Source organism: Boleophthalmus pectinirostris, unplaced genomic scaffold (assembly GCF_026225935.1).
Source record: "Boleophthalmus pectinirostris isolate CB_2022bp ecotype Guang Dong unplaced genomic scaffold, ASM2622593v1 HiC_scaffold_13, whole genome shotgun sequence".
NCBI classification, from domain to species: domain Eukaryota; kingdom Metazoa; phylum Chordata; class Actinopteri; order Gobiiformes; family Gobiidae; genus Boleophthalmus; species Boleophthalmus pectinirostris.
This window is the reverse complement of record NW_026571036.1, coordinates 10,171,230-10,185,505: the sequence shown is the minus strand read 5'-3', so window position 1 is coordinate 10,185,505 and position 14,276 is coordinate 10,171,230. Positions and strand designations below refer to the sequence as shown.

The 14,276-nt window shown below is 39.0% G+C and overlaps 2 protein-coding genes across 2 annotated transcripts in view; one reads left to right on the top strand and one right to left on the bottom strand.

The window, feature by feature from the left end:
* The window catches only part of fmn1 (formin 1), a 33,786-nt gene extending 27,995 nt beyond the window's left edge, over positions 1-5,791 (top strand). Inside the window, exons 15-19 of the mRNA XM_020929321.2 lie at positions 4,139-4,231; positions 4,493-4,544; positions 4,864-5,013; positions 5,108-5,189; positions 5,747-5,791. Of these exons, the coding sequence (XP_020784980.2) occupies positions 4,139-4,231; positions 4,493-4,544; positions 4,864-5,013; positions 5,108-5,189; positions 5,747-5,791 (422 nt within the window). The remainder of the gene's footprint in view (positions 1-4,138; positions 4,232-4,492; positions 4,545-4,863; positions 5,014-5,107; positions 5,190-5,746) is intronic.
* Positions 5,792-12,656: 6,865 nt separating this feature from the next.
* Positions 12,657-13,593, bottom strand: grem1a (gremlin 1a, DAN family BMP antagonist). The gene is made up of 2 exons (XM_020929341.2): positions 13,544-13,593; positions 12,657-13,410 (listed from the first exon to the last, which is right to left on the bottom strand). The coding sequence occupies exon 2, from the start codon at positions 13,400-13,402 to the stop codon at positions 12,869-12,871; it is 534 nt and encodes a 177-aa protein (XP_020785000.1). The 5' UTR covers positions 13,403-13,410; positions 13,544-13,593; the 3' UTR covers positions 12,657-12,868.
* Positions 13,594-14,276: the final 683 nt, after the last annotated feature.

Genomic DNA, 14,276 nt, shown 5'->3' with positions numbered 1-14,276 from the left:
GTTGTTAGGTTCTTTTTTCAGACCAAGAGTTTGTTTTCATACCTGACAGTTTCAGATGCTCACTAGTGGTCTTCCTCAGAGTGGTCACATGATGTTGCTGTGACGTGTTCGGTCAGCTGATTTAAACAGGTTTTGGCGCTGTCTTCCTACCGGTGGAAGCAGGACGACAGCACCATCTGCAGTCCGACTTCCTTAGGACAGTATCCCAGGTGTGTGAGAGTAAAAAAGCCCTCTCCTCCCAGTTTATCGTCCTGTGGGCACGTTTCCGTATTTTGATTGCCTCTTTAATCCAGTAACAACGTTTGTTTTCTTCTGTCCCGATGATGTTTGCTCCATCCCAGTTCATAATGTGGTTCTCTCTTTTAGAGTGATCAGGGATGGATGATTTGAGTTGTTCCTGTTCTGCTTTGTGTTTTGTTGCTTGTGTGCACACCTTCGCTGTTTCCTTCTTGCATTCTGTAATGTGTTCCTTATTTTGTGTACTGAACGCCCTCCCTGTTTCCCCGATGAATCAGCTGACCAGACACATCACAGCAACATCACGTGACCACTTTGACAAACTCTTGGTCTGAAAACTGAACCTAATAACATAAATTATCGGAAGACCAACTAAACCTCGTTGTTAGTTTTTCAGTTAGTCACACTTATCATTTTTGTTGAAAATGGACCATGAGCACTCGTATTGATCACAGGCTCCTGAAAATGTGATGTTTAAATCCATTTTGTCTTTTTTCTTGAGCTTTCAGACAATCTTAAAACATATTTGACAGTGCTTGTTAATTATGTGCATCGTGTTTCCATAGTAAGTGTTGAGCATTCCAATAATACACGTACACGTACAGTACCCCCAGCCTGATGTCGCTGTAAAGTATCAATAAGCGCTCTCTGACAGACTGTCGTGGCGCCTCACCCCAGTCTTAATCCTGAGTCCATCAGATCTGCCCCGAGCATCACAGTGGCATTGTGCCCCTGTCGCCAGCACAAAGACGACAGCTTCCCATGTGTGTAATCAGGAGAGGCCCATCAGTCTGTGATCTGCGGCCTGCTCCTGGGCGCTGGCTCCAGTGTGGTCTGCGAGATAGACTTGTGTGGCTCTCAACACCAGGGCTGTATCTGACCGTGGGCTTAAGCAGCGTGGCGTTTTTCTTTTGTTCAGTCTGATCTTCCTCTACGTCTCCATCACATAGTTTAGTTTAGGAAGTCATCTATGTTAAAATCACAGACTGTATAAAGAAGTGGATTAAGGGAGTGTGATGTTACCTATAGCTTTCGATTCCAGTCAAATACACAAAATACCTAACAACAAACTCTGCAATTATGTTGGACTAGTTGGACTCTGACAAGCAAAATTACTCTTAAATTAGCTGAAATTATCTGTAAAAAAGCACTTAAGGTATTAGACAAAAAGCCCACTAATTATCACTACTACAGAACACTTGACAAATACAAATTTCTTAATTGGGACAACACAATCAAATACAGAGATTTAATTTTGGTACAAAGTTTTTAATAATCTAGCTCCACCTCTTCTAAAGGAGTTTGTGAAAAGAAATTAAAATCGTACAACAAGACTGATTGCTCTTGGTGCTTTTGGACAGCTCTCTTTTGCTTATCGAGCAGGTCAAACGTGGAACACAGTGCAGCTCATTTACGAGAACTTTCAACACTGGGAGCATTTTGTAAAGCTTTAAAACAGCGGTTGTTCAATGGTCAAATATGTCATCATGTTTAACCAAATTACATTGTTTATATTGACGGGTTGTTGGTTTAACTCTTTAACTCTTGACTTCGAACTTCAAATGAACTTTTTGAAATTAATTGTGTGTATGACGAGTGTGCTGGTTTTATGTATGTTTGTGTGATTGTTGCTGTACTTTTCCCTGTCCTTTAGACCATTGTTTCCCAAAGACTAGGTCGCAAGAAATTTTTTTTTTGGGTTGTCGATTTGCATGTAGGTCCAAATAGGCTCCTTATGGATACGTTTTATTGCTGGTTCAATTATCAGTGTTTCCCGCAGCACTTTATAGTTAAGACGGCCGCATGGACAAGTGGCCCCCGCCTTGACTACGTCCCTCCGAACCACGACAATCCTCACAAAACTATGGAATCTCTGAGCATCCTCCACTCCTCAATTCTTTTCCGTGCACGAAATCTCCGCACACCCCTCCCCCATTGCTCCTCGCTTTTTTAGCAGCACCGCTTTGCCTAACCAATTTTCTGTAGGAAACACTGATTACTGTTTTTCATTGTTTAAAACTTGAGTAATACTAACTGTTCAGAGAGAGAATAACTCAGTCAACACAATACAATATCCTCATTAATGTTCAATAATGGTCACAAATTTATTTTGTGATTTACGAATAATGTCTATTGACTTGGGTCGCGAAGATTTGTGACTTTTAAAATATGGGTCCCCAGAAAAAAAGTTTGGGAAACACTGCTGTACATGCTTTCACATCAACCTGTGGCTATAATCTTTACATATATCCATTTTAATGCTCATTATTATGCGCTGTCTCTTTACAAATAAATAAATAAGAAAGAAATTAAGCTTACTGAGGCTAGCCTTTATGCAAATTTGGAAAAGAGTTCCATATTAGGGATAGGAATTGAAAATAATAAAATAAAAACACCAGAGCGGGTTAAATCAAACATTTTAAGACCAAAATGAGCAGTACAGAGAGAGGAGTGACGTTTGTACAAAGTGAATTGGAGTTCACGGAGCCAGAAGCACGCCCAGGGTCACTTCCTGTTTGGAATGTGGCAGGTAGCAGGTTAGCTTTGTTCATTTGTACAGTCTATGGTTAAAACCTTTGTAAAATGCCTAATGTTTACTTTGACCTTTCTGTTTGATTTTGGTCCCGTGAGATCAGCTTGTGTTTACATGAGGCTCTTTGACCCTCTTCACTCTGACATAAACTAACTGTTACTGCCACAAAGGACAGACAAAAGAACCACTGACCCGCTGTACAGGCACAAAGAACAGTTTAGACAACAGTATCCTTCTGTAATCTTATCTGCAGATGTGGATGTAGTGTGGGGCATGGGGGCAGGGAGGAGAGGAGGAGGAGGAGGAGGAGGAGGGCTCTGTTATGGCTGCCTGGGCAGACTGGCTCCTCTGATCCACAGATGGGACGAGCCACAGGAGGAGACTACTGGAATAAAGACACAGGAATATAATAGAGTTATTTCACCAAAACATAAATAGCAATGGTTGTAGTCAGACTAAATGTTGACTAAATGTTGCTGCTTAGACATTGGTGGTTGATCACTGGTGGTATAATAAAATAAAGAAGAAATAAGGATAAAGAAAGTTAGAGCTCATGTATCGGAGTACATGACCTGCCCTAGACATATACTCTGGAACGATATCCTTTCTCCACAATTTCAGATGGGAATGATTGACAGGTGAATCAACCAGTCACAGAAATGCTTTGTCCATTTGTGTCAAAACAAACATTTCTGCCTTCAAGTAAAAAAGAAATGTACAACAGTGCAGATTTCTGCTAAATCACTGAGCAAGCACTAAACTCTAAATATAGCCCAATTATAACATAGCTCTAATTATATATTTTGTTCTGAATGTTACAAGGATTTGAGAGAAGTGTGCTACAGATGTGGTCCAGTATGTGGCCATACCGGATTGTCAAAGCCTGATCCCGTCAGATCTCAGAATCTAAGCAGAGCCAGGCCTGGTCAGAATTTGGATGGGAGACCACTGAGAAAATCAGGTGCCACAGGGGGGCGCCAGGCACAAAAAAACTGTCATTGTGTCCTTAGGCAAGGCACTTCACCCACATTGCCTAGTATGAAAGTGGTGTGTGTGTGAGTAATGGTGGTGGTCGGAGGGACTGATGGTGCCGATTGGCAGCCGCTCTTCAGTCAGTCTGCCCAAAGGCAGCTGTGGCTACAATAGTAGCTTACCACCATGGAGTGAATGAATAATGCTCTGTTAAGCATCTTTGTGACAAAAATCTGTGAAAAGCGCTATATAAATAAAAACTTACTTACTTATAGATAAGCAGAGATTACAAAATGTGCCTAATGAGTTGCATGGTCTGGTTTTGCTACACACAAACTGTTATTTATACAGTGTGCATTATTTGTAATATTTTGCCCTTGTCTCAAATGTTTTCAGAGTGTGAGAAAAACATCCAAAAAGTCTGCACGAATTCCCCAGAGGAGCACCTGCAGCCGTTTAAAGATAAGATGGAGGCATTTGTTCTTAATGGTGAGTGTACCTATACTGTCTAAAATTATTCAATATTTTTATTAATACTAATGGCATTTTTTTTCCAGTTGAGTCTATTCCGACGGTTTTAGCTAGACTCCTCTGACCATCTTCTGGGGCCAGACACTCACACAACATATTTCATTATTGCATTTATTAAAATATAGATACAAATATATATAAACCGATTATATTGTGTGTGCTTCCACCAAACAACTCATTTTTTATGACTGCAAACCTGTGTTTCTTGTGATTCTGCAGCGAGGAAAGAGCACGGTGAAGCCTCCTATCAGCTAATAACAAATGAGAAAAGGTTGGACATACATTTATTTATGTTTATATTGTGTGGCTAAAATAAGGTTAAAAATAAGGTGAAAACAATGTAAATGACATTCCTTCAACAAATTCTCTTTTCATCTTTTGAAATATGACTATGATGATTCCAAGGGTTATATTTTTGAGAATAATGGTTTCATTTATTTAACAATTTTGGTTAAAGTTATTTAATATAATAACACGCAAGATTAATGAAATGTAATATACAAATCACTGCACACAGAAGAAGGTGACATCATGTGAACTAAAGCAACAACTTGAGAAATCCTGATGTGAACTGAATATTTTTGGTTCAGTTTCCAGGATTTGGTGGTGTACTTTGGTCTGCAGCCCAAAGCAGGAGACAGTGAGGTGACCACCAGCTACTTCTTCATGCTCTGGTTTGAGTTTTGTGCTGACTTCAAGGCCAGATGGAAGAGGGAGAGCAAAAACATCTCCAAAGAGAGGTAATTGACATGACATACACTTCACTTCTTTTCTACACTGTGAACAAGTGTACAGTTTTTTACTTTTGTTTGTTTTTTTGTTTTTGTTTTTGAGGTTGAAGGATGCCCAGCTGTCAGTGAAGAGGATCACAGGAGAGAAGAAAGTGGAGACCAGAAAGATCAACCCAAACAGCTTGGTAACACCACACTACAGAACTATTTAGTCTCTGTCTGATTTTTAACCCATGTGCCTTGTTAATGGAAATATGTGAATCTGAAGGTACATTTATCATGATAACTTTGGCTGGGGTTGTTCGGTTTCCATGAAAATTCACTCAGTCGTGTGTTTTTACAGGTTTTTTGACATATGCGAGAAATTAACTTTACTCAAAAACAAAAAAAATGTCCCAAAGTCTGTATTCATTCAACGTTCACTCTGACAACCCATCACACTGGTCATAGTCAGAGTAAAAAAAAAAAAAAATCCCTATAGTAGATTTATCAGTTATATTATTTTTCATATTGGTGGTAAATTGTATGTGACAAAAAAGGGAACTCCTTCATGAACAAAAGTGAAAATCTTTGAAAAAATATTACCTTTTGATGATTTTATGCCAGTTTAAAAAATGAAATACACAATTTGTACGAAACACTTCCAGTATACACACATTTTCAACAAGGCGCAAGGATTAACCACAGTGACTTGGGTTTAAATCAGATATTTAACAAATGCCCTTGTGTTTTGTCTGAACAGAAAGAGCGTCTGCGCCAAAAGGAAGCCAACCTGTCTTCTATTTAAAAACCTCAGGAAGAAATTATATTGAACACACACCAGACCTGATCATATGAACTATTTTTGTATATTTTGTGAAATTATTTAGATATGTGATTGTTTTACAGAAGGATAATTTAGAACTATACTTTTTACACTCCCTGGGAATTTTTGTTTATTGTGGCCCTGTTGCAACTGCCAAAGGTTCCTATGGCACAAAAACACACCGTTAGTTTATTTATGTTCAGTGTAACATAAAATGTTTAAATAAAGGATCTGATAACAATTTGTAATATTTATTTGTTTGTTATTAAGTTGAGTTTATGTGAGTTATATAAACTAATATTCCACACAATAGAAACTACTACATTACTCAAAATATTATAATACGTTTTATTTATAATGCAAAATAGCACTTTGAGATTTACCTTCAAATGTGCATGGTGACGCTACAACAAAAGAACAAAAATAAAAACATCATTAAATAAATTAAACCTAGAACGCTTTTTTTAAACAGGAATGTTGTCAGTTTTTTTTAAAGCATCCACAGCAGCAGGATCCAAGGTCTATGGTACACTGCTAATACTGAGACTCTTAGAAATTAAATGCCGATGATTTTAACAGTTCAAAACTCAGTACTAAATTGGTCTATAAGACAAAGATCTTTTTAGAAGCAAGTATTAGTATAAGTATTAGTATGAGTATAAGTAACATAGCATATGTTATAGGAAGGGTTGCCTTACTGTTAGGGCAGCTTTAAAACAATGGTGAATCTGGGCTGCAGCTTACAGAGTGTTAGCCAGTCTGGTGCCACCTAGTGCCTCCGCTCAGTTTCATTTCCCTCCAGCGACTAGGTCACGAATCGGAATACACTAGACGGTTTGCAAGAACCCTGGAAGTTGTAGACCATGCACTGGCCAATCAGTGAAGAGCTGTGAAGCCATGATGTCAAACTCAAGCGTCTGTCTGGGTCCCATTTGTGGTACAGCACAATAGTAAACAAAGCGGTCGAGATGGATGTAGACATGTATACATTCTGTGTTGACCACGATTCCCAAGATCGAGGATTTAAAGCTGGAACAAAGAGAATATTTGATTAAGGGGAAAGACGTTATTGCCCTTTTTCCTGTGGGATTAGTGGCGCATTACATACATTACGACCAAATAGCAGCGACTGGTTAAAAAGTACCCACCTATCGTCGAGCGAAGGAATTCTAATGCTGCGAGGTGAGATGGTTTCCACGAAGTGAAACTGGCTGATGAATCAGGCTGACAGAGTGAGAGAGCCTATCACTAAAAGACTGGAAATTATCAGCTGCTGTTTGAATTCTCCTTGTACTTTAATCTTTAGCAGAGTTTTTTTGGGTGAGAGGGTCTTGATATAAAGAGCTTTTTGAGTATTATGGCTGATGCCCTTCTCCCCACAGCGTTCCCCAATCTTACAAAGTTATTTCAGAGCAGAAGTAGGCCTTTTGATATCTATTTCCTCAACCACTACATTTTAGACAAGCCTGATGGAAACCACCAATCATATGACTTTCACATTCTTTGCTGAAACATTAGACAGTGATTTGAACATCTTTTTAGATTTGCCTCTGAACGGTCAGCCTGTGTGTAACTCTATCTGCGTGATGTGGAGAGCCTCTTCACAGTTCTCACAGCCCAAATCTGTGGCTCATGTCTGGGATAGTTTTGTTCCAGACATCCCCTTATAACTCTGCACACATCCCCTCTGGTTTCCCAAACGTGGCCCCAGGCGATCAAGTCACAGTTTGTGTTTTGTAAAAGGAAGTCTGCAAACAATGGACTTTTTCATATGGTATTTCCACTCACACCATGGCAGTAAAGGCATGTGGTTTTCAGATTTTGAAGGAATACGCTGGGCTGTTTTTTCTATTTAATGCCACTGTCTAAAAGTCTGTCATGTTTATGTTCAATTTTATTTTATTTTAAAGGTGAACTATCCAACTTTTCAGGTAGAGGCTTTGTCATGTTCTGCAGTGAGCCATAAAACGTATCTATCTTATGTTAAATTAATTACAAGTATTTTTATGGCTCTAAAATACCTTAAAAACATGCATTCTCATTGTCACCATAGTCGCCTCTCCACAGATCTGACCAGTAACTCGGCTTTGTGGCGTCACTTGCTTGCTTATTTGGAAATAGACATGTTTAATGCTGTGCTGTAGAAAATTCCAGGCAAAACAAAGATAACTCCTTGGAAACATGCAGTTGACGGACCTTCTTTTCGGAAAATTACGCATAAAGAAAAAAATATTGTTTCAAAAATTGTGATTTATTAACAGGAACTAAAATGGTAGCAGTAGCAATCTGATGATCCACAAATGAGTCAGAGCTAGACCAAGCCTAAAACTGAGAATGAGCAAATTGCATTTAATATTTCCCTGTAGAAATATATTGTGTTTTGAAGTTTTGTTATCATGACAGGCCTATACATCTGTGGTGGAAGAAGTACTCCGTTTGATTGCTTAAGTAAAAGTACAGATACTGGAGTAAAAAAATACTCAAGTAAAAGTATCACATGAAAAAATCTACTGAAGTATTAAAGTACCCGTGTAAAAGTAAAAATATTTCACACAGACTAGGTCTAGTAAAACTTCAAAAGTGGATTTTTAAAAATTAATTAATTAATCACTGCATTTATATAACGCCTTTCAAGCGACCCAAAGCGGTTTACAGTTCATTATTCATTCACTCCACACTTGGTGGTGGTAAACTACTATTGTAGCCACAGCTGCCCTGACAGACCCTGACGGAAGCGAGGCTGCCAATCTGCGCCATTGGCACCTCCGACCACCACCATCACTCATGCACACCAATTTCATACTTTTTGGATGTGTTAAAAAAAACTAAAAAAAACTTGTCAGCAGGTCTAATACAATAATAAAAATATTTTTAGTTTTCAGTCCTGTTCAAAAATGTAGTGAAACAGAAAGTACAGATACCTGATCTTAAATATAGTGAAGCAAAAGTAAAAAGTATCTGAGTACAAATACCCAAAATGTATACAACCTTTAATTACTTTTACTTCAATATGTTTCACCACTGCTATACGTACCACACATGTACTGCTGGTGTGTGTACCCTGCTGTAAACTGGCAGTACACTCAGTACTCTGACAGACTGTCCTGGCGCCTCACTCCAGTCTTAATCCTGAGTCCATCAGATCTGCCCCGAGCATCACAGTGGCATTGTGCCCCTGCTGCCAGCACAAAGAAGACGACTTCCCATGTGTGTAATCAGGAGAGGCCCATCAGTCTGTGATCTGCGGCCTGCTCCTGGGCGCTGGCTCCAGTGTGGTCTGCGAGATAGACTTGTGTGGCTCTCGACACAGCTGATCCTACTGCGTGCTCCAAGTCTCAATCTCACGGTTTAGTTTAGGAAGTCCTCCACGTTAGAACTGAGGTGGTACATTAGTGTTGGGAAAACTAAATCTCTCAAATCGCTCACAGTCGTTCAGAATTCAGTCTTTCAAGTTGTTCACAGGTGTGCCACAAGGATCAATCCGGTACTCTTCTCACTGTACATCAACAACCTTTCTGGAGTTTGTCTTAAAATCCACATTCTCAACTCTGTACAGATGACAGAATAATTTATGGAAACAGCACATTTAGAGTAGGTCTACAGAAGCTCTCACAAAGTCTACTGTACATGCCTCAACCTGGTTAATTAGTTTTGTTTTAAAGATAGCCACTTCTCTGTGTGATGTTCTGTTAATCCTTTTACTTTGATAAAGAAAAAATTGACTTAGTTGGAATAACAACAGGACAAGTTAACATTAATTTAATAGTCAGTCTCAATTTATGTAGAAGAACAAAGACCAATGGGACAATGCACTGCAAAAAACTAAACTGAGCCAAATTAAGATAACTTGAATTAAGAAAGTTTTATCATGATTTGATCACTTGACAAGTAAAATTATCTGCCAGTGGAACGAGATTTTTTTTACTACTTAAAATATGAAAATACATGGTGCTACACTTAGAACATGAAAGCTTTTTGCACTTAAAATATGAAACAAAATCAAATGTTGCTTGAATTAAGAAAAACACACTTATTCCAAGTGCTTGTGTTTTCTCATGTGTACTTTGTTTCACCAAAAATTAAAGCTATCCATTTAACTTCAGCATGTGATGTGGAAAGGTGGAAAGGTATCCAGATGTTTGCTGGTTAGAAATCAAGCCCAGATGCATGCTGTTGTTGTGTCTCTGGGCAAGACACTTCACTGACATTACTCTAAGTTACAATGTGTGACTGGTTCCAACAGGTAAGTCATCAGCTGTGAAAACTGAAGAAACCTCCTCTAAAATAATAATGCTGTTAATAATACTAATGACACCTTGACCTTATTATTAGATTTTGTTTCCATGAGATCAGTTTGTGTTTACATGAGGCTCTTTGACCCTCTTCACTCCGACATAAACTAACTGTTACTGCCACAAAGGACAGACAAAAGAACCACTGACCCGCTGTACAGGCACAAAGAACAGTTTAGACAACAGTATCCTTCTGTAATCTTATCTGCAGATGTGGATGTAGTGTGGGGCATGGGGGCAGGGAGGAGGAGGAGGAGGAGGAGGAGGGCTCTGTTATGGCTGCCTGGGCAGACTGGCTCCTCTGATCCACAGATGGGACGAGCCATAGAGCGCAGGTGAAGCAAAGGATGTAGTGACAGACACATTGGGCCAAAAAATGACTAATGTGTATTGTTATCATGAGTTTGAGTTACATGTGTGATGGTATTTTCATCACTTGAGTCTACAGGGCATTTTAGAGCGTTAAAGATGATGTATATGATTTGGTTAACATTGTACTACTACCATACAGTGAGACCGACAGGCTTTTTGAAGGTTAATTTATTTCATATATTGTGAATCAGTGTGGGCCTGCTCATTTGATTCACCAAAAGATGAAACAACTCTTGAATATTGTTTGTTTTTATTTTGGCAGTGATAAAATTTGTGTTGTTATTAGGGGTGTCAAATTATCGCGTTAATTGCGATTAATTAATTACAGTCATATTTAGCGCGTTATGTTTTTTAATCGCGTTAATCTCATTTTTAATCTCTAATTTTACTGTTTCTGTATGCGAGTTGCTTTATTATAAAACCTGTTTTTATGTGTTGTTGGGACAACAACACACACACACACACACACACAACACATTTATAATTTTTTTTTATTTCGGTAATTCCACTCATTGCCGGAAAACCACACAAAACGCGCGCAGTAAGAGCGATGTAAACGTCTGTCGCACAATGGACGAAGTCGAAGAGCCAGTAGAACAGAGGCAGCAGTGCACAGGTAAAAAACACATTCGTGTCTTGGAAATTATTCTCCCGACGTGAAATATAAAAGAAAATAAATATAAAAATCGCCTACAACTTAAATGTCACTGGTGAAAACAACCTGCATAGACTCATGATGTCTGCACTACTGTCCTATAGTGACCTGCCACATGAGGGGACACGCACACAAACATACACAAACACACACAAACACAAACACACACCTTCATCATCATCATTAACCTGAGAACGCGCGGACCACGTTTCCTTCCGTAGTTACTGCGCGGACACCGACGTGCTCCCGTGCGCCGCGTGTGGATCGTGTTTTCTCGCTACGCTGCGTAAACCGCGCTTCCTCCTGTGAACCTCTAAACCAGAACTAACACCAAGACTAAAACCAGGACTAATCCAGTCCAGGACTAAACCAGGACTAATCCAGTCCAGGACTAAACCAGGACTAAACCAGTCCAGGACTAAACCAGGACTAAACCAGAACTAAAACCAGGTCTAAACCAGGTCTAAACCAGGTCTAAACCAGGACTAAACCAGAACTAAACCAGGACTAAACCAGAACTAAAACCAGGTCTAAAACCAGGTCTAAACCAGGAATAAACCAGGACTAAACCAGAACTAAAACCAGAACTAAAACCAGGTCTAAACCAGGAATAAACCAGGACTAAACCAGAACTAAAACCAGAACTAAAACCAGGTCTAAACCAGGGCTAAATCAGAACTAACACCAGGACTAAAACAGGATTAATCCATTCCAGGACTAAACTAGGACTAAAGCAGGTCTAAACCAGGACTAAAACAAGGACTAAAACCAGTGATCTCATATATAAAGCATTTCTCTATCAATAATATTTTTAATCTGGTTAAGGAAAGACTGGACTTTTTATTGTCTTTAAGTAAACAAAAGTTATTATGTTCAGATTTCCTCGTCTTTGCTACTTTACAGTAAACAGTTTCTTATTCATGGAGACTTGGGCTCAACAGACAATTTGGAGAAATTTGTTAAACAATAAATGACTTTATAAAGTCACTTTTTTAAATCTATATTAGTCTTTTGATCTGCCACAATAATGTAATAATGAATTTAAATGAAAATACCTCATATTGAAGGCTTTTCTCAGCAATTTTTAGGTGAGATTAAAATTAGATTAATTAGATTAATTAATTACAGATCATAATTAATTAATCTCTCAATTTTTTTAATCGCATGACAGCACTAGTTGTTATACTATCCAGACTACATCACGATTCAGTCTCAGTTTGCTGAGGTTTAACCAGTGACTAGGGTTTATTTCAGCCAACCTGTCTTTGGAACCATGCCACCAGATCTGATTATATGAACTATTATTGTCAAACGATGATTTTATTAATAGTATTTTGCACTAAAGGTTTATTTAGTGCAAAGATGCTTAACTCAATCATTCATTTACAGTGTCCTACAAAATATTAAAATAAAGGTTCTGATAATTATTTGTCATTAAAAAAAGTTTATTATCATGTTGATATTGAGTTCACATAAATTATTGTTACACTTTATATTCCACACAGTGGAAACTACACCAGCCTCTACATGAGCACATGACCCTCAATACCGGACAAAAGTATGAGGCTCTGAAAGGAGCAGCTCAAGACTTTACACTGAACAGTCCTACAATGCAAAGACAAATGTCTTTTCAGAAGCAACACAGCTAAAGGGCTGTTTTCGTGGTACAAAATCTAATTAGCCCATTCTTTAGACTTTTGTATCAAACTAATCTCTTAACATAAAAAAGTCAGATAGTCTTTAGTCCGCACTGATGGTGGTGCAGCGGCACTGCTTCACGCGCTGGACCCTCTTCTTGCGCGTGCTGGGCGTCTGCCCGGGGCAGAACAGAGTGTAGGTGACGGAGCTGTAGGTTTTAGGTTTACAGGCGGAGCAGGACTCAAATGCGCCCCCGTCCTGGTACACGTGTCTCGGGATGTAGAAGGAGTTGCACTGTCCGTAGCAGAAGCGGTTAATAATAGTCCTGCTCAAACAGCCCTCCTCTCGGATCGTTTGCTTCAGCGGCTGCGTCTTGCACCAGTCCGTGCGCAGGTACCGACGCTCCGTGACGTACAGCGCCTCTTGGCTGGACTCTAGAACCTCCTCCGTGGTCGTTGAGACGGTTCCGGCCGTGCGTGATATTAGTCCAGTGATGGGAGGCTGGAGGCAGCCCTCCGAGTCATTTGGAGTGTTCGGCCTGTTGAGATGAGGGAACGCGCTCTGGAGGGTCACTGCGTCTGCGCTTTTTGGCGAGCTGATGAGTAGAGCCAAGACCACAGCCAAAGTCGATCTCATCTTTGAAACTGAAATTACAAGCAGATTTTAAGCAGCGGCACCATTACGCACGACTTATACGCACGTGTATATTTGTCTCTATTTAGTAGTTTGGATAAGTTTACACAGTTTTACAAACACATGAGTATTAAATGAACATACCTGTTACTTTTCCAAACCAAATCCCAGTAGATTCGTCTAGTTGTCCTTTGTTTTATAGTGTGCCTTTGAGGATGATAAATTGAGCCTTTTCTAATCTTCATGCTTAAAACACGCCCCTAACATCATAGATTATCTTCATCTTTCTGGCAAAAAAACACTACACAAACTCCAGACATTGAATGCAGATAAGCTTTATTTGACTTTTCAGAACAAAACCGCCGAGAAACAACAAGAGATTGTCTGCCCATTGAGAACTCTGTACAACTGTAAATAAATACAAAAGCAACTGAAATGAAGGCCTTATGTGAATTTCTACAACTGAGTTTAAAACATTTTCTATTCTTCTGAAATACCAGAGCTTAATATACACAACTATTACAATATTTGCAGGTTGCCCCAAGACACAAAGTTCTTATTTTAAGGTTTTTTATAAAAGTTGGACAATAACGTAATCTATTCTTTACTGTACAGTGATAAAAGTGTCTCTCTTTCTCTAAAAGAACACACTGCTACAGATGGTCCGCCTATAGTGCACACAAAATTTAAATTAAAACTGAAAACATACAGCCAATATTTGAGGAATTTCATTTGGCTTGCACAACATTTGAATGACATGATTCAGTTTTGTACATCACCTTATCGTAGACGAAAGCTGTGCTGAAATAAAAACAAAAATAATTAGCCTATAGAAAGCGTTCATATCCACTAACTTGCCAAATCAATTTTATGTCTT